Here is a 25,393-nt window from a genome sequence, read left to right as displayed (position 1 = left end):
TGTTGGGCTCCGTTAGCTTTAACCTGGTTCCGTCTTTAGCTTTCTCAAATTTGCTTTGCCTGATGCTCAACAACTCTTCATCACCTTATTGCAGCACCTTCATCCTCTCTCCCAGATAAATGCCTGAATCCTAAATATTCGTAAAATCCAAGAAAAAATGTTTCACTCTGCTTCCCTGCATGGATCTCCAGAACATCTATGCTCCGTTCCTCTGATGGATTCATTCCTGATCCATCCAGGTCCCAAAGAGAACCTCAGCATCTTCATCTCTGCTGCCTCCAGCTCTGTCTCTGAACAACAACATGGCTGCTCTCACCACAGTCTTCTTCACCTTTCCTTTCATCCTCTCTAACAGTCTCTCCACCTCCAGAACATTCTTGTCAGGATCTCTTCTCCTCCATTCCTCTCTCCATCCACACCATCGTAAACAGCTTGAATCTTCTCCTAATCTCTAACCTTGCCCCCTTTCCATCTGCTCTCTTCAACTCACAGGAGATCTAACGTTCTTTTTTCCATATCTTCCTGCAGCTAATCTTCTCCTCAGCAGGAGTTGGCTCCATATCAGCTTTAGTTGGAGTAAAATGCGCCTCGCTCCTCACGAACCTGAGCCTTCACGCTGGTTTTAGACAGGAGCTTGTCACAATTCAAAATTCTTCTTCATCTCCAGCTGCTATGAGATGAAGCCAAGCCGAGACGACGTCGACACATCAGGTATCTGCTGACTGTCCAGCTGATTAAGGGCTCCGGAAAGGTCATCCATTCCTGGGCAACACCAAAGGTGGTTGTAGCTCGACAGAATGATGGAAATGAAGAGGATCATAGATGGTAGAGCCTTCTATCTGCTGTACATGTCAGCAGACGTTTAAATGAGTGGACACACATGCAAGCTCTCACTTCCTCAGCTCTTTTCTGGAGGTAGGTGAAGCAGCAAGAACTGTTGGGTGAGCTGAAACTGGTCCTGAGCCAACAGAAAGCACACAGTTACCAACAGGGTTTCCTCGCTCGTCTCCAGAGTGTTTTCTCAGATTGAAACTGGCACATTTTGAAAAATATGCAGCTCCACACCAGCATGGCTCCATTCTGGGATCTTTCACATCCAGGCCAGCAGAGGAACTTCACCAAGTTGCTCTGCTACCTTTAGCTGTTCTCACAGAAACTTTGAGAACAGGAACAAGCAAGACCGGCTTGGTTTTTAGTATTCCAGCTCTTCTACAGATTTCTGAGGCTCGAGTCCCTTATGTAGAACAATCAGAAGAACACAAAGGTGAGTGAGTCTTTGCTTTGTGGTCCTGAGAGCTGGAGGAAGTGGCTGGGGCGAGGGAAGTCTGGGCATCTCTGCTTAGACTGCTGCCCCCGCGACCCGGTCCCGGATAAGCGGAGGAAGATGGATGGATGGATGGATGGGTCCTGAGATGAAGCATCAGAATTAGTCGTATCTATCAGCTCGTGTTCTCTTCTTGGTGAGTTTTTTGTTTTTGTGGTTCTGCTGTTGGTTTTGTTTAGTGTTGAGGTAAATGTTTGAATCCATTACCTGTCTGCTTTTGTGTGTTTAGTTTTTCTTACATGGATCCAGTGTGCACAGCACAAACCTGGTATTATGAATGGGTGCGTTGACCCCAACCAACAAAGCCGTCCCCCTTTCATTCAGAAGGGACACTGCTGTTGAGTATTCATGCTCACAGCAACCTGCAGCCGCGCACGGGTCTCCATGGTGACAAAGACGAGAGCGGGCCGCTGAAGCAGACTGGCGGTTGGTGTAGATGGAGAACATAGAGAAAGACCAGCTCCATCATCCCTGGACAGGAACACAAACCTCTTGTGTGTCTGTGTTTCTTCAGAGCTGAAGGTTTCTCATCGAGTGTGTGTTCCTGCACACAGGAGGCAAACCTCCGACATGCTGGTCAGAGAATCACCATGGCAACCACAGCAGAAAAATCACGACACGGAGAGAAGACAGGAACGAACGAACGCAGCGGGATGAGAAGAAAAGCATTCATCCCTTCAGGACCTGAAGATGTGATATCTGACGGTTTCCGGTACTACGGCAAGCCTTTTTACCGTCACATGAGTTACTTTTCACATAAAAGAGGGATTTTAATAGAAGCAAACCTGTTTGAATGCTGATTTTCTCTGTCCCGTCTCACCCCCCCACTCTCAGCCCTCAGCAGTTTGGTGATCTATCCAACCGCTGACTGTTGCTAGGCCAAAATTCAAACACGACAACACCGTTTTATTTCCTCAGCATCCTAAGGATTGGCCGCTGTGGTGCAGAGGTAGGGCGGTCGTTCACCGATGGGAAGATTGCAGGTTTGGTTCCTGCCTTTCTCACTCATGTGTTGAAGTGTCCTTGGGCAAGACACTACAGCCCACATTGCTCCTGGTGGTTATAGGTTGGCGCCAGTGTTCAGCAGCGGAGCCGCCATTGGTGTGTGAATGGGACTGAGACTGTAAAGCGCTTTGGGCCTTGGAGGAAGGTAGAAAACCGCTATAACCCCTGTGCTATCCTATGGGGTCAAGATGACCATTGACGTGTTCTCCCTACCATGACAAAGGTGGATAAAGGTGGAAAGATTTCATGTAATCCATGGACACCAGTGAAGATCACAAATCATTGAAGAAAAGAGGTTCACAGCACTGTCTAGTGGGTCTAGATGACCCAACTCCCAACGTTAAAGTGCCTAGAATAGCACAAAGGTTAAGTGTTCATCCTGTACTGTGGACTGAAGATAAATGCTTTGCAGTGATGTGGTTAAAAGAGCTTTGATTCTGTAGAATGACTGCAGTGTGTTTCTGTATCCATAGTCATTTTAGCGGGTTAAAAAATCCAAACCCTGGTCCTTAACTTCCCCCAAAGCGCTCATGTCACTAAGCTGCTTCGTACATTTCGTGCATTTCCCACGTATGAAAACTTTGGTCTTTCCTGATCCATGCGTGATTTCCGTCACTCTCAAGTGTTTCCTGTGATCCTCATTCGTTGGTGTGCACAGATGTCTGTTGAGGTTTTCGGCAGATGTTTCTTTTATGCGAATTTGGTTTTGAGATGTTTAAAATTTTTGGATGTTTGAGAATCATGCAGTTTATGCGTATTTTATACAAAATTCTTACATAAATCTTACGCAACCATGTGATTTTTCTGAGATGCGTAAATAAATGTGTCTTTCCACCACCATTTTACGTATATCTAACAGACTTTTCACGCATGAACCACCGATGTATAACTTCTATATTTGGCGCACATATCACAGTAAAATTACATAATTGACAAACAAGTTTTGGGTCAGATTTGCGTTTTACGTTAATTTACGTGTTCTTTGCATGCTTTTAATGTGTTTTTTTCTCTTATCTTAGCCCTAATATAATTCTTTTCAGCACTAAGACTACAACTAAATATGTATTTATGCAGATAAAGTTTACTTTGAAAAAGTCAAAACTTCTGCAGGTTTTTGATCAGATGAGCAGCTGATGGGAATGACGGTCCGACAGCTGCGCTCATTGAGGACAAACCGTCATGAAATGAAGTGCAGGATTCAGAACTGTGTTCTCTCAGACTCTTTATTGCAGCTCTCAGGTGTTTCACAGCCTCAAAAACAAGTCATTACATGAAATAATTTAAGGGGCCGGCCTCTGGTCAGCTCGTCTGCAGGGTAACATCGCCCTCTGCAGTCAGGCTGTGGTGCTGCTTTTGTTTCATAGTGTTTTCATTGAAAAAAGTCAGAAGCAGCACATTTCCTTAAACCATCTGACAGCTTATGGCTTAGTGAGAAATACTCCCAAACGCTTTTCTACAAAAAAACAAAACAAAAATAAATCTGATTATCAGAAAAATGTCTACTTTTAAACAGTTCTTAAAATCTAGAAGCTCTCTCTTGGCCACGTTCTTCATCATCAGTGTTTAAAAAGGTTTGTAGGTTAACCAGGAAGTAGAAAAGACCAGCTAGTTGTTTTCTAGAAAACACGGTTCATTTGAGCAAAGCTGACAGTTACAGAATGAGAAGACACACGAGCACGTCTGCAGTTCTGTGAAGACTGTTGCAGCTCCGCCTTACTGATGCTTTCCTACATTTTCCTGCACATCTTTTCAAGTACAGAAGTCAGACTGGATCTTTGTGTATCTGCTGCAGTCAGCGTGGATACAACCCACTCGAGCCTTTAAAAGTCCTGAGTCTCCAAGATTCTGACAGACTCGTGCCTAATCACCTCACAGCAGAGGGACACTTGAGACTGAAAAAACACACACAGGTTGTAGAGGGTTGTCCCAAAGCTGCAGAGATGATGTTCAGGACCCCCCTCAGCACAGAGCATGAGGTGAGCTGTTTTCACAGGGAGGATGCTGCTGCTTAACAAAGACAGAGATCTGCAGCTCCAACAAGATGATTGTGTAAAAGAAACCTACGGAACACACTGAACTGCTAAAAGCAAAAAACGAGAAGTTAGTGTTTTAAAGGGCGACCCAACAGCAGGTCCAGAGGGGTCGACGAATACTCTGCATGGTAACAAAGATGGGGGTGGGGGGGGGGGGGGGGGCAAGAAAAAGGATTTAACACAACTGCATAGAATTCACACAACATAACATAGTTCAGCATCCGAATAGTGTTTGTCTGCAGGAGCCGCAGAGTTGGGGTGGGGGGGTTCTCCCCAGCATCCACCCCCTTTGATGGACCCCAACAATATCATTCCAAAAAGTCCTGCAGATAAATGAACTAACAAAGGAGAGGACACAGGAAGTACTCCTTCAAAAAGACATGGAATCAGGAAGTACCCCCCCCCCCCAAAAAAAAAAAGAAGACATGGAACGAGGAAGTACTCCTTCACAAAGGAATAGAACCAGGAATTACTCCTTCAAAAAGACATGACAACAGGAAGTACCCCCCTAAAAAGAAATGGAACCAGGAAGTACCCATCCAAACAGACATGAAAACAAGGAGTACCCCTTCACAAAGAAATTAAAAGAGGAAGTACCCCCCCAAAAAGACATGGAAACAGGAAATACTCTTTCAAAAAGAAATGAAAAGAAGAAGTACTCCCAAAGAAAGTACTAAGGAAAAGTCATGGCAAAAGTACTTTTAATTGAAAATCTTGGAAACAGGAAATACCCCTTTAAAAAGATGTGGAAACAGGAAGAAATTCTTCAGGAAATCGTGGAAAAAGGGAGTACGATGAACTTGAAGACAAGTAAACAGCAAGTACTCATTCAGAAAAGTTGTGGAACCGGAAATTCTTCGTCAGGAAAGACGTAAAAAGAGAAGATATTCCTCCAGTAAAGATATTAAAAACTGGAAGAAATTCTTTGGGAAGATCATGGGAAAGAAAAGTACTTATTCAGGAAAGCACCAAAACAAAAGTACTTTGTAAAGAAAACATGGAAATAGTGAGTACTTTTTTCAGAAAATATGTGGTAAAGGAAAATGCGTCTTGAGGAGATACATAGAAATATATGAACTGTCCTGTGAGTAAAGAGATGGAAATAGGAAGTACTAATTCAAGAAAGACAACAAAACAAAAAGTACCCCAACAGTAAACAGCTACTTTCTCACAGCTTTAAGAAAAAACTTTCACACAGGCTTCAAATACAGAGGATAGGTGGTGTTGCCATGACGACTTTCTCTCTCGTTTGTGTTTGGTGCTGATGCCACATGAGTGGGTCACGCGTCCATCGGCACAGCACCCCCTCCTGCCTCTACGTTTCTGTGGAAACACAAAAACACAACAAATTGTAGGGTAAAAAAGCATTAGTCACAGTGCTGCATTAGTCCTGCAGCACAGATTCAAAACAAGTTCAAATATCTGAACTTTGGCGAGGTCGCTGCGTCGCATCACCCAACGTGGGCACAAGACGTTTTCAGAGTAGAATACGCATCCAGTATGGTGGATCGGTCTGGTTGTCCTCCTGAACTTCCATCTATTCATTTTCTTAATGTATCCCTTCTGGGGCCACGGTGTTGCTGGAGCCCGTCCAGCAAATATGGAGGACCACCCCCATCCCACAACCCCGCGGCTGGCTTCTCGTGTCATAAATGTTGCTGACCTTTTAATCTATTGTCAGAGTGGATTATTATTGGAACGAGCACATTTTCTGATCTTCTGCTGCCGTGAGAGGCAAAGCTCTTAATGTCTAGACTTGCGTTTACATGTAGGGATTAGGAAAAGAGTGGACCCTACACCAATGTTGTCATGTTCATATTCGACAGTAAAAAGAAAAAATGGATGACGGCACACCAAAGTCCCAATGCTAGGAACATGTTGGACTTGGCTTTTCTAGCAGTTTTATTTCAAGTCAGTCTGCTGCAGCAGGAGGATCGGATTTGACACGCTTATTTTATTTTGAAAGGAACTGCTGCTAAAGTGAAAGAAGTTCAAATTGTTATGTGTAAAAAAAATATAAAACTTTATGCTTCAATTTTTTTAAATATTTAAAGCTACATTTTATGAATGAATGGATTAACGACCACAGAAACATCAATCAAATGTGTTTTTCTAAGCAGGGAAGTGAGACTTTGTGGCTCTGACTGGGCTTTGGACAGTTAGAAATGAACCCAAACGGCTCTGTCAGACAGAAACAGACCGCTGACTTCTTCAAGGTGTACCTCATTCTGCCCAACAGTAGCAGTGGAATTTAGTGGGTTCTGATGAAGAATGGATGGATGTAAAACTGTAGCGTTTGTTATGTATCTAGTAAATTGGTTTGGCCGTGGTGCAGCCGTAGGGTGGTCGACCCATGATCGCATTATTGCAGGTTCGAATTCCGCCTTGCACGCCCATGAGTCGATGTGTCCTTGGGCAAAACACTGACCCCACCTTGCCTCTGGTGGTAAGTTGGCGTCAGTGTTCGGCTGCGAAGCCGCCACCAGTGTGTGAATGTGTGTGTGACTGGGTGAATGTGTCTGTTACTGTTAAGCACTTTGAGCCTTGTAGGTAGAAAAGTTCTCTAATAGACGTCTAAAAATATCCAAAGATCAGATGTCTAGATGTGTAGGAGACCTATGTCCTTCAGAACAGTATTGGTAGACATCTAATAGAGTTGTCTAAAATGTCCAGTAGACATCTACAGTAGATGTACATTAGCTATCTAAAAGACATCTTGGATCCGGTGAGAAGAAAATATTCAAATGGCTCGTTTACAACGTGCAAGGCAGGATGGGACTGCATAATACCGTAATTTCCAGATTATAAACCGCTACTTTTGTCATACGCTTTCAACCCTGCAGTTTATTCAATGATGCGGCTAATTTATGCATTTTTTCTAACGGCTGCTAGGGGCGCTCGAACAGAAAAGGAAAGAGTGAGACGGGGGATAAGGTATATGTGTCGAGGAAGATGCAAGTTTAATGTAAATTCCTGCTTTATGAATGAATAGCACGAACAGACCCTCATCATGGAAAATGCAAGAAGAAATGCAAGTTAAAAGCAATGGTTAACAGCAGTGTGAAAAAATCCACCATCCCCCAACGGGTTTGGAAAAGCCGGTCTGCTGCGTGACAGAGAGGACAGTGCAGACTCAGGAGAGAATTTACCTCAGGATGAGAGTGACACTGACAGCGACAACGAAGGAGAGACACAGAGTGTGTGTGGTGAAGAATATCTGACGCTTTTCCAATCCGACACTGAGGAGGAAGACTTCCATGGTTTCAGTGCACAGGAAGTTCGTGCTGCGCAGAGGCGAGCGCCAATAAGTTACTGCTGCTCTCAGTGACTTTTACCGGTAAGTTTTTTTAACCAGTCCTGTTAGTGCTGTTACTACCGTATTGCTGCCGTGTTACTGCCGTGTCACAGGCACTGTTTGGAATGGAGCTGTGACGTGTGGGATTTTTGATCACTGCGGTGATGAAGCAGGAGGAGTCACGGTGTCGCGGTTACAAATAAATACCAGTATAAATAATAATTACAACGCAGTATTCTTTGTTAACAAATAACAGTAACAACTAACTATCTACCTAATGAACTAACTACATAGGTGTTGTAGAATGAGTATGTGTTTGTGTGTCAGCAAACTGGGTGTGTAGGAGGAAGGAGCGTGAGTGAGTGAGAGCCTCCCTCTCCCTCTAGCTCTGAACGAGCTCTCCCCTCTTTCTTACACACGCCGGTGAGCGGTTTCAGCACATACACATCCTCATTCTACAACACATGTTTCAATGTGGGCACATGCGGCTTAGACAGGTGCGACTTATGTATGTACAAAATGTTTTATCCTTGTAGTGTGCGTCTTATAATCAGGTGCGCTCTATAGTCCGGAAATGACGGTACATTTCTATAGGTGTGAACACTGAAATAGCCATAGATCTCTAATGGATAGAAATGTCTGTGCCCCGCGGGAAAAGGCTGTGGACAGGCGTTGTATTCTGATGAGGAGTTCAAACAGGTGACATGAATACAGGTAATGAGGATAGAAAAGCTTCTTCAAGAAGAAGAAACAGAATTATTGTTGCTTCTTTTCTGTTCCATTGTACAAATAAATGAATACAAATCCAATTTCCTGGATTCTTTTTCAACATTCTGTCTAACAGTTGAGGCGTTTCTATGATGAACATTACTGACCAAACTCGTCTTTTTGTGAAGGAAAACTTGCAGAATCTGTGACTGACAAACAATTTTGTTGCCTTCAGGGAAATGGACTGAGATTCAGGTTACCTGTGGGTTCGTCCTCAACCTTTGCCTCAGCTTCAATGGCCTCTGATGCTGCAAAGAAACAAACAATCACAAATATTATCAATGTTTTCCAAAGTTCCTGCACAAATAAATGTGCAATCTAGATATACAGTGAGGTCAATAAGTATTTGATCACCCTGTGATTTAGCAAGTTCTCCCACTTAGAAAACATGGAGGGGTCTAAAATTTTCATCATAGGTGCATTTCCACAGTGAGAGACAGAATCTGAAGAAACATTCAGAAATCACGTACGATTTTTTAAAACATTTTATTTGTATATTACTGTGACAAACAAGCATTTGATCACTTGGGTTAAACAACTTTAATATTTGGTGCAGAAGCCTTTGTTAACAATTACAGAGGTCAAACGGTTCCTGTAGTTCTTCACCAGGTTTCTACACACTGCAGCAGGGATTTTGGCCCACTCCCCCATAAAGATCTTATCTAGATCTGTCACTGAGCAACATGGAGTTTCAGCTCCCTCCAAAGATTCTCTATTGGATTTAGGTCTGGAGACTGGCTAGGCCACTCCAGAACCTTGATATGCTTCTTACGGAGCCACTCCTTGGTTCTCTTGGCTGAGTGCTTCGAGTCATTGTCATGCTGAAAGACCCAGCCACGACCCATCTTCAACGCTCTGACTGAGGTAAGGAGGTTTTTGCCCAATATCTCACAATACAGAGCCCCGTTCATCCTCTCCTTAATACAGTGCAGTCGTCCTGTCCCCTGTGCAGAAAAACACCCCCAGAGCATGATGCTTCCACCCCCATGCTTCACTGTAGGTATGGTGTTCTTGGGATGATGCTCCTCCTCCGTCCTCCTCCAAACACGCCGAATGGAGTTAAGACCAAAAAGTTCTATTTTGGTCTCATCTGACCACAAGACTTTCTCCCATGACTCCTCTAAATCATCAAGATGGTCATTGGCAAACTTCAGACGGGCCTTGACATGGGCTGACTTCTGCAGGGGAACCTTCCGTGCGACACATGATTTTAAACCATGAGGTTTTAATGTATTACTTATAGTGGCCTTGGAAACGGTAGTCCCAGCTCTCTTCAGGTCATTGATCAGCTCCTCCCGTGTAGTCCTGGGCTGATTCTTCACCTTCCGTAGAATCATCGATACCCCACCAGGTTAGATCTTGCGAGGGGCCCCAGTCCGAGGGACATTGACAGTCATCATTAGCCTCTTCCATTTTCTGACAATTGCTCCAACAGTTGTTCTTTTCTCACCAAGTTGCCCCGTAGCCACTTCCATCTTTGTGAAGGTCTACAATTTTGTCTCTTGTGTCTTTTGACAGCTCTTTGGTTTTGCCCATGTTGGTAGTTAGACTTCTGACTGATTGTGGGGGGGGGGGGGGGGGGGGGGGCACAGGTGCCTTTATGCAAGCTAACCACCTCAAACAGGTGCCACTAATTTAGAATCATGAGCAGAGTGGAGTTGGACTATTTAAAAGCAGAACAGCAGGTCTTTGTTGGTCAGAAATCTATCTGATAATCAAGTGATCAAATACCTATTTGTCACAGTAATATACAAATAAATTGTTTAACAAACTCGTACAACGTGATTTCTGAATGTTTCTTCAGATTCTGTCTCTCACTGTGGAAATGCACCTATGATGAAAATTTTAGACCCCTCCATGTTTGCTAAGTGGGAGAACTTGCTAAATCACAGGGTGATCAAATACTTATTGACCTCACTGTAAGTTCATTTCCTAATCATACGATTTCTTTCAATTCTTTGCCCCCCCTCCCTCCTCTCCCCCTCTGTCTTTCCTAGAGCGATGTTAGTGTTTAGAGGACTGACGGCCGTCGGGACCCCGTCCTCCAAACCCCCACGTCTTTCAAAAGTGCTTCTTTGTTCGCGTTACGTTGATGTGCACAGATGTCCGACTAGGGTTTTGGCCGACGGGTTAATTCGTTTTTTAACTGTTCAAAAATTCATAATTCAGTTTACCCGTACTTTATGCACTTTATACACAATTATTACATAAATCTTACGCAATTGTGCGTGATTTTTGCAAGATGCATATGCAATTTGTGTCTCTCCGTTCCACGTATGTCTAACAGACTTTTCAGGCATGAAACACTGATGTATAACTTTCATATCGCGTACACGGCGCACATTCCACATTCAAATGACGTCATTGATGCACGAATCACTAAGGAATCCTCTCTGTAGACAAACGGCTGAACTCAGCAGCTAAAGATCCTGATTACAGACAAAATCTTTGATCTTGATTTCAGGATTGAAAGGATTCAAACTGCAAGTCCTGCTTCCATCATGTCTCACTCTGATCATAATCTGTGAATCTCACCTTTTGAGTGACTCTCTGAGTCTTCCTCTGAAACTGATGGTGTTGCATCCTCTGCTTCCTCCTCTCCCTCATCTGTGGGCGTTTCTTCCTCAAAGGTTTGCTCTTCAGCTACCTTTTCTGAAACTGCCTCCTTCTCTTCTGCTGTGTCATCAGCAGCTTCTTCAGGAGAAGTAACCTCTTCCTCTTCAGTAGGGTCACTCGAAGATGCTGTGTTGACCTCAGCGTCCTCTGGAGCAGCTGACTCTTCTTCCTCCACTTCACTAGATTCTGCAGGAGGAGCTTCCTCCTCTTCTTGTTCCACGTCTTCAACTGCCTCTTCAGGAGGAGAAACCTCCTCTTCTCCAGCAGGCTCCTCTAAAGGTTCAACTGAAGAAGCTGCATTCAGCGCAGCTTCCTCTGAAGGAGCTGTGTCCTCCCCCTCCTCTTCTGCTGTCTCATCTGGAGGAGAGGCATCTTCTGCAGCCTCAACTACTGCCTCTTCAGGAACGTCCTCCACCTCTTCAGGAACGTCCTCCACCTCTTCAGGAGCGTCCTCCACCTCTTCAGGAGCGTCCTCCACCTCTTCAGGAGCGTCCTCCACCTCTTCAGGAACTTCCTCCACCTCTTCAGGAACTTCCTCCACCTCTTCAGGAACTTCCTCCACCTCTTCAGGAATGTCCTCCACTTCTTCAGGAACGTCCTCCACCTCTTCAGGAGCGTCCTCCACCTCTTCAGGAGCGTCCTCCACCTCTTCAGGAACGTCCTCCACCTCTTCAGGAACGTCCTCCACCTCTTCAGGAACGTCCTCCACCTCTTCAGGAACGTCCTCCACCTCTTCTGTCCCGCCCTCAGCAGCCTTGCCTAAAGGAGCCATCTCCTCTTCAGCAGCTGCTTCCTCCTCCACCGTTTCTCTGAAGGCTTCATCATCAAACTCATCTGCAGCTTCTCCTTCCATCTCCTGTCCCTCCTGATCAGCTGGTTCATCGGGACTGACCTGCAGGATTGTTCAAATAGAGATTTTTTTAATGCATTCTTTCAATCATACCAAAACATTGGACAACAATAAAGAATATAGAAAATAACTGGATTTTTGTTTGCTTGGTTAAATTTCTCACAAATGAGAAAAACATGAAATTTTACTTTTTTAAATGAAACTCTTTGTTAAAATGGGCTGTTTAGGAAAGACTAAAAGCAACTTTATACTGATTTAAAAATTCCCTCATTTTTTAAACATCATTTTAAAATATAAAAAAATTTAGACAAAGATGATTTATTGTTTTTACAAAAAAAAAGCAAAGATTTCTAAATCACCAATTTCTAAAGTAGCTTTTTTCTGCGCAAAACTGTTTTTTGTCTAAATTTTCAAATTCCTAATGCCTTTCTTTCCAGCAGAATATCTTGGTGAACGGGAAGGCCTCAGTTAGCTAAAGGTATCCCGACAGCTGATGGATTCCTTATGTCTGAAAGTGAAACCACCAACCTCAGAGACGGAGTCCTCAACAGCATCTTCTTGCTCTGTAGGGAGCTCCTGCTCCAGAACCTCTGGATCCTCCTCGATCACCTGAAGAGGCAAACACCGAAAGCTCAGGTTTACCTTCCGTAGAAAGTCATGCTCAAACAAATCAGCAGGATCCAAACTTTCAAATTCAGTTTGGAATTATAAGTAAGTTATTTGTAAACAAGGTATCAGATATTAAAAAGGAAAATCGTGGAAAAAAAAGCCAAAGAAATGCAACATTGCTGTAAGTTAATGGTTTACCGAGAATAAAGGGGAAGAAAGACCCTCCACACAAAAATGTGTCCATTTTTGCCGGACCTTTCCATTCCACTAGTTGGTGGTGGGGGGGTTAGTCTACCTTTATGACTACACCTAAAGTCTGAATTTGATTTTGCATTTCTGCCAAACCGCACCCTTGCCTGATAGGATCAAAGTTCTTTGGGTGTTTTGTTTGGACTAGGGGTGTATTCAGGCTGGGAAAGGTCGTTGGTCCGGACCGAGTCTTGAACCGTTTGGTCTGCCAACAACCGGACATTTCTGATTCGAACCAAAGCTTGTACACAAAACCATGTGACTAAAGATCTCTTCAGTCATTGGCCAGGAACTACGAAGGCGGCGCAAAGCAACAAGAGAAAGAATAATGGAAGTCCTGCGGTTTGCAGTCCTTGTCGGAATAGTTCACTGATTCAAACGTTTTATTTCGCTGATCAGTTTTGAACATCAGGTTCAACACCTTTGACTTTGGTATATGACAAGCTGCAGGGCGGTTACTGAGGTGACAATGTCTATATATTGATAGTCAGGAAAACAGTGAGAAACAATGTGGATCACGTTAAAAGTTGTTTTGATGAGCCTGCGTCCATCCAACCACATTTCAGCAAGTGGCTGTGTCTCATTGTTGCTCCGCTTCTCTGTTTACATCCCATAATACCCGGGAACGGTGGGTGTTTGGTCCAGTTGTTCTGTTTCAAGCACAGACCCTATTCAGACTGAGAAAACTCAGATCAAACCGGAGCAGAGTCCGATTGGAAATGAACCGAGACCACCTGGAAAAATGGGTCAGAGAGCGGTTCCAGGTCCTGGACCAGGGTCTACTTGGGTGGAAATTTGTTCTGGAAACAAACTCTGGTTCACTTTAAGCGAGCCAAATGAGTCCAGTTTGAATACAGCCTAAATGTATTCATGCTCCCATCTGTAGAGCCCAACATCACCTCTCCTGTAATCAATCAACCGTGCTCATTGTGGCGGTCATTAGAATCCAAACCATCCACTCAAAAACAAACTCCTGTTTCCTGTTTTTTTATTGCTTGATCTGTGAGTTTATTAAACCAATGCTAAGAAGGTCACGTCTGTACAGAGTTTAAGATGGTAAAAGCTATATGAAGGAGGTCAGTCAAGCTTGGCTGGCATGTAGGACCCCTGAGGTAGTTTGAGCAGCATGCAGTACAGGTGGTTTCAGAATCACAAACCCTGGTCTGGGGGAGTTCGGGGAGGCAATGGAGATCTCAAAGAACTTTAGACAAATCATTCAACAAATTCAACTCTAACCAGGACCAAAAGCCCCAAAACATGCAGTTACACGGTGGATCAGCTGAAGGTTTCATCATGGAACACTTTGATTGCACCAACCTCTGGATACTCAACAGATTCTGGTTCAGCTTCCACTTCTGGTTCAAGTTCTGGTTCAGCCTCTGGTTCTTCAGATGCTTCGGGTTCTTCAGATGCCTCCGGTTCTTCAGATGCCTCCGGTTCTTCAGATGCTTCGGGTTCAGGCTCTAAAGTGAGAATCAAAGGGCTGTGAAGATCCTCACAGTCATCCCTGGACATCTTCAGCGGTTACATTAAGGTCTGAAGTGATTAACTGATGAGGTGTGAGGTCAAACCGGTTCTTCCCTTTCTAAAGACTACCTCTCAAACTGTTTTTGGTTGGTGATGGCTGAGTAAGCACAGCCATCCCCTCGTGTGTTTCTTTTTGTGGTTCTAATACGGCAGAATGTTTCTTCTTCTCTAGTTTGACACCAAGGTGTGAAGTGAAGTAAAGATTCAGGCATCGGGTAACAGTTATCTGAGGCTGTACAAAGTCCAATGACCATCAAAACAATGTTCTAATAGGTTTGTGCAGTCAAACTAGTGTGCATTTTTGAGAAAGACCCACACACCTTGTTGTGAGGCGGTGACTTCTTCTGCTACAGCTGCTTCTATCACCGCCTCCTGTTCCTCTTCCACAGGCTCGGGGTCGGGTTCAATGATATCTGAGGAGAAAAGGCCGAGGTAGCAGAACACAAAGGGGAACCGAGAGACTAGATAAGGAATCACTTCATCCTGTGATCCATTCTCAGACTTCCTAAAGAAACATCTGCATTTGTGTTTGCTGCCGATTTTCGCAGACGTGCATGCAGCCTGTCCATGCATCCACCAGACACACACATGTATGAAACTCAGCAGCAGCTACCTCTTTTAATGGGCTCTGGTCCTCGATCCGCTGTGTCCACAGGTTCGTCAGCCTTTATGGTATCTGAGGAAACCTCCTCGATCTTCCCCTTCAGCCCTACAGCATGAAGATGTTAGCAGGTCAAACATGTGCATCAGCATCACAACATGTGTCATCTGTGGGGAACACTGGAAAAGCATTTGGGTCCAGCTATCCTTGTTGATTTTTTTGCATGTCCCAGCACAAACAGATGATGTGCGTACAGCAGTGAATCAAAGTGAAGAAATTCTGTGTTGAACCCACTTCAGATGGGTCTTTCCAAAGCAACACTGAACCATCAAGGGGCCAGCTGACGTTCTGCTAAACGATCTGTACCCGGGTGTCAAAAAGATCAAATCCACAGACCCAGTAGCTGGATGTCTGTATTCTTTTTACACAATCGCCTGGTGATTGCACTTCAGCTTGAGCAATCATGCATCCATTTTCCAGACCTGCTCAGTCACTTTTGAGCTTACGCGGACCCAGGTACATTTGGGCGTAGGTAAGGTACCCCCTGGAGGGTCACCATTTCATTGCAGGGTATACAACATCACACATTCACACCTAGGGACAATTTAGAATCACCAGTTAACCTCTGAAGCAGGTTTTTGGACTGTGGGAGGAAACCGGAGAAAAGCTACACATGAACATGAAAACTTCGCACAGAGAGTATTCGGCTGGGATTTGAACCAGGGACTTTTCACTGGGATGCCAGAGGGCAGATCTCTACACCACCGTGCAACCTCTTCTCTTCACAACATTGGTAATATCCCCGTTGTCCTTTGAGTTCTTTAGTTTTGTTTGTGTTTTCACTACTGCAGTCTTGTCAAACATGCTCATGGTGCTCACACATAAATGTCACAGCTTTGGTTCACCATGTTTATTTCAATTAAATGATTACACACCTGAAATGAGTAAGTAGTGGGACCCCAAAACTATTTCTAACTCTTCTGATGTGGACAACACTGCAACAGGCTGGCAACCTGTCCAGGATCTACCCCGCCTTCGTCCTACAGAGGGGGGAGAGGCTACAGGCATTCAGCGGGTTCAGGAAATACATGGATGATGTCGACAACAGCAGATTTCCTTCAAAAACGGGAATCCTATGTACTGTTAAAAGGAAACTAACCCTTTAACTGCAACAAACAATAGTGATGTATGTCATGTGAAAATGAAATGCGTTATTGTGATGAGATGGTCATAACAGTAGAAAGCCTTTAGTTCATGTGATGTTTTCCTGTGTTCTGAGTTTGAAGAACCTCATCTAGAGAATTCATACAAGCAAATGCATGAGACGGATGGATATTCCTTAGTTCAGTGTTTGTGCCATAAATGATGTGTGGGAGCAACAATTTCTCAGGCCTCAACACCCTCAAATCAAACCGCGTGAAGCTCAATCATCCCAATTAAAGGTTCTATTTTATGAAAATTAAAGTTTTGAGTTTTTAGGTGTACAATAATGTTCATTCCTCACTAAAAACAACCCCAAAGTGGTATTTTGATCTGTTCATGCCTTTCTGAGTATTCCTGTAAAAACCTGCTCTCTGAGCACCAGCCCCTCCCAATTCATGAAAACGAGTGGGTCCTCACATTGTGACATCATAAAGTGAGGAACCACCCCTTCCAGGAGGAGTCTGCGCTACCAGCCCCGCCCCCAGGCTAACAGACACATACCCACTTTTTCCGTGGAGCAAGCAGTGATTGGCTAAACTCTTAATTTGAACACAATATGAACATCCATCTCTGCAAAAGTTCTGACATCGTTTTCGTGGGCGAGACGCAGACACGCTGCCGAGGATGATGTCATGAAATAGGCGGTACTTACAAGGAGAGAAAGGCGGAGCCTCAGAGATTGAGTCGTTTTACTTCCTGGTGGGAAAATGAGCCGCAAAACAAAAAATTTTTATTAAAAAGATATGGTTCTTTAGTGCGCTAAAAGTCATATATGCTCATGTTTAGGGATATAGTTTACTCTGAAAGGCTTAAGAAAAGCAGGATATAGGCTCTTAAAAGAACTGAAGAAAGGATTGACTACATGGTTTAAACCAGTGCTTCTCAAATAGTGGGGTGCGATGCCACGCGGGGCTGCGTACTAGAAACGGTTTTAGCGCGAAACATTTTCTTTTTCCTGGGGGGGGCTTTGCAAAAATGATTGAGAAGCACTGGTTTAAACTAATCTTTTGAACTACATGGAATGGATTTAAAGTATTTTGGAGTTGACATGTGCAGTTTCTCATTGCAGATCAAATCATCGAGGTGATGACTCTACCAGTGGCCAGTTTTGAGCCCTGGAATAATCTACCTCCCATATTTAAGGGCCTGAAAAGGCCTTTAAATATGCCACAGCAATGTGGACCTCTTCCATTTACTGGGTTTTTGTCAAGTGTTCTGTAAATGCAGGCCGATTGAGCTTCTCTATTCTCCACTATAGCTTTAATAATCGACATAGTCACTGCATACATTCAGCGGCCAAAGCCAAAGTGACTTAAATCAAAACACTGTAGCGTCACCAGGGGTAAAGTGATAGAAAATGTGTTGATATTATTTTATGTTCTTGGCATAAAACATTAACAGCTCTCTCAGCCTACAGCCCTGAGGACGGTCCCTCCCTCTAAACAGTAATGTGATGATGATACAAACATCCCTGACATGCAGACAAGAGCCTCACAGTGGTGACAAATAAACCAACGTTGCACAAACCAACTCAATTCAACTCAAGAGCAGAAAATAAGATCTTAACAGTAACGGTTTTATTTAGTTCACTTTATTGGTGTCAATTGGAAACGTGTTGATGCACAGAAATGTGACAGAAATCTCAACAGTTAAAATACAGTTAAACCTCAAACGCCATCCAGTAAATTCTGTAAAAAGGCAAATATTGTTGTAAATCATTACAACATTGTTTTTTAGGATAACATTTTTACTAGAAAGGTGTTGATGGCCATCATTCAAGGGCACTGCAGTGCAAAGCTCGTGAGTTTACTCTAGCATCTTTGCAGTCCAGATGATCAAACTGCTTTTAGAGAAGAAAGAACCAAAATGAACATAAACCGTTGACACTGAGGCATTCTGGGAAAGCTGCTCTGAATTTCTGCAGACAGACGCAACGTCAGCCACAATAACCAAACCTAATCCTTTGATCTCATCTTAGATTTGAAAAGATCTCATTTGAGGCGACTTTTAGAAAGTCGGTTGGCACAATACAAGAAGCAACAGCAGCCGCCACCAGAGGAAACTCGTTCCCGTTTAACTAAAGAGCTACGCTTTTATGGCTTTCCTTCTCTTGGGTTCGTCAACCTTTCTTTGTTTTCCAGACTCCTCTCTTTGGCTCATGCTCTGGTTTGGAGCTCCTCTTCCATCAATCTTTGCTTCCTTCCCCCTTGGCTTCTTTGAATTCATGTGTTCTTCATCCACCTTGCTTTCTTCTTCCTGGTTATCATCATACTGCTCCGTCTTTACTTTGTTCAGCTTCTCCATCTCCTCTTTTTCTATTCGCTCCTCTTCCTCCTTCAGCCTGGCAGCCACTCTTTTCTTCACGTCTGCTGGGATCTGCTTCATCCCCAGCTCCAGCTCCTTCTGCTCCTCTTCCTTGAGAAGCAGCTGCCTGACTTCGGCCAGAGCCAGCTTGGCCAGCCTCTTGGCCTCGACTCGTTCATGGATGATGGCCAGCTGCTGCTTCAGAGCTTCTCTGAGCTTGAAGCCCACATCCTTGGCTGGGGGGATTTCTGGGACAGACGATCAATAACATGGGTTTGACTCTCCATGAAATGAACTTGTAAACCACTCAGTCGTTGAGTCACACAGCATGCAGGCATGCACATGATGATGGATTGGTTTGGGGTATCTTCACCTCCTTTCAGAAACTCCCAGGGCAGCTCTGATTCTCAGGTGTAAGGCAGAGGATGACCGGGAGTGAATTTTCACTCCTGTCCCATCCCACTCCTGCTAAACTGACTCTCACTCCATTCAAAATGATCCTGCTCCTGTGCCGCTCCTTTACAGTTTTGACTCTTTCATTATTTAACTCTTGGAATTTTGCTCATTTTCCACGGATGAAAATGAGTTCTCCCGTGATACACGTGTGGTATCCGTCATTTAGAAGAGTTTCTTGCGGTTGTCTATGAGCGCATATGTCCGTCGAGGGTTTCAGCTGTTTCAGTCTTTGGGTGAATTCAGTTTTGAGCTGTTCAAAAGTTTGGGTCGGTTTAAAATTACACAGTTTGCGCTTATTTTACATAGTTTATGTACTCAATGATTACGTAAATCTTACACAATTGTGCATGATTTTTGCGAGATGCATAAGGAAATTTGTGGTTCCCTTGACCGTCTAACAGACTTTTCACACATGTACTACCGATGTATAACCTTTAAATCACTGGTAAGGCGCTCATACCACATTAAGATGATCTAATTGAAGCACGAAGCCCTAATACATTTTGGCTTTTACGTTGATTTACGAGTTCTCTGCAGGGTTTATTCCTACTTCTTTTGTGGTTTTAATGTGGTTCGTGCCTGATTTCATGTAAAGTCCACAACTTTTCTTACTTTTCTACATATATTTACGGATGACCAATTTTACAACTGTAAAATTTACAAAAATGTAATTGTAGCCATATTGTCAGAAAACTATAAAATGGCTCCACCTTTGGCTATTTTGTCGCTGTTCTTATTGGTTGGTTCCCGCTCCCATAAGAGTTTGATCCCGTGCTTGGTGGCAGGGACAACTCCCACCCCACAAGAATCCTCTGGGAATCCGTGACCTGTGGGATTCCTGAAAAAATGTCAGGTTCTAGTGTAAAACAGCACAGGCCGGTTTTCAAAGTTTGCCCAATCCAAACCAGCTCCCAACCTGCTTCTAAACAAAGTCCTGCTTTGATTTGTGGGCCATCATCTCACATCAGCATGCAGGTCAAGCACTGAAATATGAAATATGAGCCACTTTGTCTTTTTCAGTTGCTGCATTTAGGCTTCAGCGATAAAAAATACCTCATTGATTGTCAGAATAGTTATAAAAGTAATAAGCTTAGTTTGGTGTTTTTTGTTGGTAAACAAACATAATTTATACCACGGTCCGGGGGAATACTGGATTCTAATTGGCTATTGGGTGTGGATTAAAAAGTGATGATGTACAGCTAAAAAAGTAGTTCCGGTCACATAGATAAATGTTCTGTATCACTGCGCCGGCTTCTTTAAAAACAAACTTTTGCTTCATCATCTGGACAAAAACAAGCGGTAAGAGGTGAACTTTGAACTGATTGGATGCTTTATCTACACCCATCGTGATGATCAGCATAGATATCCCTTTCCTTTGCAACCGCAGTAGAGGTCAGCTCTGCTGTCACCATGACAACACGCCACACCACACATCAAATAGTCAGTTTTTTGTGAAAAAGCGACCTAAGCCAAAAACAACAAGAGTAAAATACTAAAAATTGATAAAACAGTTATTTATTCCGTAAGTGACCTTGGTATGAGCGGTATGATGACCTTAGAGGTGTCCATCATCAGAAATGATTGGACTTTACTAAAGCATCTCGTCGGCCATCGTCGTTGTTACATGACGCTATAAGTCTTTCTCAAACTCCTTTGCCTTTCCTACGTTAACAGACAGGTTAAAAAAGAAGAATTCTGTGCAAAAGAAGCTTTAACATCAATCGGGTTCATTATAAAACAAATATGTCTGCAAAAAATATTGTATTGAACATTTTGACACAAATATTCACAATGTACTTCAAACTAAAAAATGAAAGCTGTGATGTGTGGTTTGGAGAACCTCTGACCCATTTGAAATGTTTCTTCTTGTTTTGCATATTGACCCCCAACATCAGAGACTATTTTTAGATTTCAAAAGTGGGTCAAACATTGTATATTGTTTGTTTTTCAGCCTTTATACTGGAAAAAAAACTTTAAAAGAAAAATGAAAACTCCTGAACTACTAAATTGTATTTTTGCTCACGTACAGATTAACGCCACTTGGCTAATCAGCATCGCCGCACAGACACACTATGTGGTGGGGGCTGCATTACTGTCGCCGTCTCCTGGTTTAGAGTAGAACAGCCTTTGTGTATCTCTACCTAAGGCTGGCAGCCCTCACAATATGAAAAGACCTGCAGGTCAGAATAAAACTGACCACAAGCCATAACATGCCAGACTTTGGACATGCCCGTTTCAAGGAAAAGCCATTTTCAAACACTTGGTAAATCTTCCATGTTGTGGTTTAGTTTTTGTATTTTTTTAGTCTGGGAACAACATTCGTAAAAAAAGAAGTTTGGGATTAAAATTTGTTTTAGAATAGGGTTAAAGTAAACAACCAACACACGAATCAAGAAGACGGCGTCTTGTAAGAGGTTAGATTTCATCCACAGCATCATGCTGAGCACGCCGTTATACCTTTGTGAGCTCCGCTGCGAATAGGTTCTCCAGGTTTTTCATCTAAAGTTACAAATAGACAAAATTAAAGGGATAATGTGACTTTTTACCATGTGACCTCCTAGTCCTCCAAATCAGTTAGTGAGAAACTGCATAGAAACTTGCTGTTTTTCATGTTTTTGATGATCCACAATAAAAAAGAGAAATGTTTATAGCAGGTCAGGGGGTGTCACTCATCAGTGGCCCTGAAGATGTGATTTGTCACTTGACGCAAAAACATTTAGAAGATCACGACAATTAAAAAAGCAAAACAAAAACAAAAAAACCCCGCATGGTTAGCGCTTTTGCCTCACATCAAGAAGGCGCCGGTTCAAGTCCCGGCTGACCTTTCTGTGAGGAGTTTTGCTGTTTCCAGTATTGCCTCCTGAAAAATAAAATTCAGTTGACATGATGGACAAATGTCATCGTTTTTCTCACATTTCCTTTTGATTTTAGCAAATAAGTTTTCCGAAATGCTTCTTTCATTTTAGGTTTTTTAAGTATTGTGTTTTGTTTTCTAAAATGTAATGTTATTTTAGTATTTATTTAGCTTTTTCGTGGGCGTTTTAACCTTTAAAATGTTTTTGTGTTGAGTGATTTGTTGATGTCATTTACAACTCAGGACCATCGTAATTACTTGACCAAGATGGCGGAAGAAAAACCGGCTAGTCCCGTAAATCTTCAGACTGTCACGTCGGGCCTGCATCTCCTCACTTCATCACAAAGCCAGGCTTCTTCAGTTTTGCATATTGGCCTTGTTTTTTTTACATTTTTTATCTGTGATATACTACGTGTTTGTCACTTACTCGCTTTAGATCACTTCTGCCCTTTAGCCCTTCCCTCTAAGGTAAGCCATGCTAGGCTTGTTTGATCCAGACCAACTTTTTGTACTTCCCAGATAAAACAGACTATCCAAGGAAACAAGTGAACTCTGGTCTGCTTAACAACAATAGTCTCTGGTTACATACAAATGTAGTCCAGCCCAGTTTACCTCAGTGTGAATGTAGACTCTCCAAAGAGCAAACAGCAAAAGAGAGTAAAGGGGAGAAAATCATGTAAGGTCCCTGTTTTCCAATGACATCAATGTTGGAAAATGGTTTGTTCTGAGTGGAATCCCCCTTCATGAGTGGTGATTAGAACTGTGGGATTGCTTCAGATGGTTCGGTCCAGTTCAGTCTTTGGTTTTCTCCTGTGAGGGCTGTGATAGAAAACCATTTTTAATTACACACATGAGAAGTTAATGCTCTGAATCAGCGTGTTCACACCCAAAACAAAGATCTACCTTAAACCAGAAACAAACGGCTTTAAAACATTTGACTTTATTTTTAAAATCTTATGGAAATGAAACCAAGAGAAACAGCTGGGGGGAACAGGTTCAACCTATGAGCATTTAGGATAAACTGAAGAAGCTGATTTCATCAAATGAGTTGTAAACAGTTAAAACCAGTCATTCTTGGATGGACATGAATTACTCTCCATTCAGCAAACATTCTCACTCTGAATGTCAAAAATACACAGACTTTAGTCTCCAGTGAACAATGACACCAAAGAAAGCCTCATGACTGAACAAATACGCTTGGGATACTCAAAACTTTCAAGAAAAATATATTTAAAAACTTCCATAAAACTAAAAACTAACAAACTGAAGGTTTAGATATGACCCAGTGAAGCTGGAATTTCCTCTATGTGATTATTTACATCTGTATGGCCAGTTTACAGAGTTCATATCCCAATGGTACCAAAGAACAATAAAGGAAATACATTGTGTAGAAAAGACAATTTAAAACGTGAACATTTAAAATCGGTCAACATGATTCCAACAACGCACAGCTTCTGAACATACTGGCCATCCCGCATGCAGACTGTAATAATGCCCGACTTCAGTTATGAGGGTTTTACCAGCTCTGAAAAGTCTTTAAGACAGTTTGTCCTCATTTATTATCCACCTAACAGCTTCAACAAACTGGGACCATGTTGGGATGAGGTTCTGGGACCCCGTGAGTCACTGAGCTGTGTGGAGCTCCTCCAAACCCAACAACGGCGTCTCACGGACACAAACTAATGAACCAGACACAACCTGCAGGTTAAGCCACTACGTACATTGTGTGTATTGCATGGGTTAATATTGGTTGTGAATCTACGTGGAAAAAGTGAGAAAGGTTGTGGTATTCATGTGAAATGTTCACAGATGTATCACGAATATTGTGCTGTTTAGATGCAATTCTTTCGTAATTTGTGCGTCAATTACATGATTTGGCGTTGTATGCACGATATGGAAGTTATAGATTGGTGCTTCATGCATGAAAAGTCTGTTAGACATAGACATATGTGAAACACTCATGGAAAGCCACAAATTTGTGTATGTATCTCTCAAAAATCATCCACAATTGCGTACATTTACATAGTTGCGTGTAAACTACGTAAAATATGCACAAACTGCATAATTCTCAACCTGCTAAAAATTCTAAACAGCTCAAAACAGAACTCAGGAAAAGACTTGTCTGCCAAAACCCTCAATGGCAAGTGACAAGTCTTATCCCAAGTCTTATCCAATGCGCACATTGATGAACGCAATAACCACTTATGAATGACGTAGATCATGCACGAATCACGAAAGGCCAGAATTTCATACGTGGAAAATGCACAAAATGTGCGTAGTGGCTTTCTGACACGGCCTTTAGGAAACACCAAAACTGTGATAGAAGGACAGCAGATGGTCTCATGAGCGCCAAAGATCTCTACTGTCTTTGTTCTCCAGGAATCATACTGAAAATAACAACGATGCGTTCAAATCCAGGAAAGCAGAAGCTTCAGCACACACGTCCGCTCTCCTGTCATCATCGTCATACACCATGAGCAAGATACGACTGATAAATTATGAACTGGCTACGATCAGTCGTGTTTCCACTGTGTGTCACGTTGTCAACGCCACTCTTTGTTGATAACATGAATCAACAGAAACCTATTTAAATCACTGAGTTATGTCCTCTTCAGATGGGGCAGTTTTATCACCCAAGTTCCACAGTAAGGGTGAGGTTTGCTCAGAAGACTTTATCCTTTTCCTCACATCAAATGCAGATTTGTTGCATTGAAACAAACAAATACACATTTCTGGATCTTTTCTGGGACGTTTGACGGCATGGAAGTCTCTAGAAATAAAGTTAGGGCATTGTCAGAGTGACTCCAAGAGAGTAGAAGTCTTCTTCACATAGTCAATACTTCATCATGTTTTTCTTTACTTTTCTGCAGCCAAAGTGCAGTTCCTGTCTGTTAAAGATCCCTGGACTCTTCAGACAACTGAATCCCTCCCACTGTGGCTCCTGGACCAAATCTCCTGAGAACATGACAGCATCACCTGAGAGTGATCTGCAAGTGTTGCCTTTCATGGGTAAAGTACTGAATACAGAACGGCACCAAAGTACTGAATTAAAATGAATCAATAGATTTGATGAAACAGGAATTAGTTTTTATGTTTCTAATCTAAAATCAATGAAAAAAATTGGAACTTGCCTGTATGTTTACATGAAAAACCAACAGCTCCTCTTATCCTGACAGATGCTTATGTCAGGAGGGAAAGAAAATTAGGAAAATGTATTTCAAGGGTTTTTCTTAATCAACATCAGGTTTTTTCATCACGAGTCTTAAACCCAGTCTAGTAGCTGAAGAGCACATGGTGCTGATGCTGGGGGGCTGTGATCGGACAAACACACTGAAGGGGGTTTCTCTAGGTTAAGGGGAAAAAAGACCAAGCCAAGAAGCCCTGAGAAGAGCCCTGGCTGCAGCACACGACACATAATGTTGGGTCAGCTATCACGCTCTGGTCCGCACACTTCTTCTTGGGCAGAGCGGCAGCAGCAGCAATGATGACACATCACAGAGACCGATCCAGCCTCTCCACTTCCTCTGACCACAAACACACAGGCAGAAAGTCAAAAGGATCTAGTGATCAAATGCACTCATCATTTCAGGTCAAATGACATTCACTTTCTGGACCAGCAGCTTGTTTTTGGCTTCAACTGAAACACTCCCAGCAGGGTTAGGATAGATACGGGTCCTTCATGAGGGCCCTCAGTTTGTG

General features: G+C 43.0%; 1 protein-coding gene across 7 annotated transcripts in view; it reads right to left on the bottom strand.

The window, feature by feature from the left end:
- Positions 1–3,534: 3,534 nt before the first annotated feature.
- LOC101156606 (retinitis pigmentosa 1-like 1 protein) overlaps positions 3,535–25,393 on the bottom strand; it is a 36,335-nt gene continuing 14,476 nt past the window's right edge. For 6 of the 7 annotated variants that reach the window (XM_023965536.1, XM_023965539.1, XM_023965538.1 and 3 more), the window contains 7 exons: positions 14,890–14,985; positions 14,597–14,689; positions 14,067–14,212; positions 12,420–12,500; positions 10,961–11,933; positions 8,626–8,673; positions 3,535–5,685 (listed from right to left, as the gene is read on the bottom strand). In XM_023965536.1, the coding sequence (XP_023821304.1) occupies positions 5,678–5,685; positions 8,626–8,673; positions 10,961–11,933; positions 12,420–12,500; positions 14,067–14,212; positions 14,597–14,689; positions 14,890–14,985 (1,445 nt within the window). In that variant the 3' untranslated portion in view covers positions 3,535–5,677. The remainder of the gene's footprint in view (positions 5,686–8,625; positions 8,674–10,960; positions 11,934–12,419; positions 12,501–14,066; positions 14,213–14,596; positions 14,690–14,889; positions 14,986–25,393) is intronic. The other variant, XM_023965535.1, reaches the window with a different exon arrangement.

The sequence above is a fragment of the Oryzias latipes genome, chromosome 17 (genome assembly GCF_002234675.1).
Source record: "Oryzias latipes chromosome 17, ASM223467v1".
Classification (NCBI taxonomy): Eukaryota; Metazoa; Chordata; class Actinopteri; order Beloniformes; family Adrianichthyidae; genus Oryzias; species Oryzias latipes.
The sequence above is the reverse complement of the archived record's forward strand: the minus strand, read 5'-3'. Positions and strand labels throughout refer to the sequence as shown.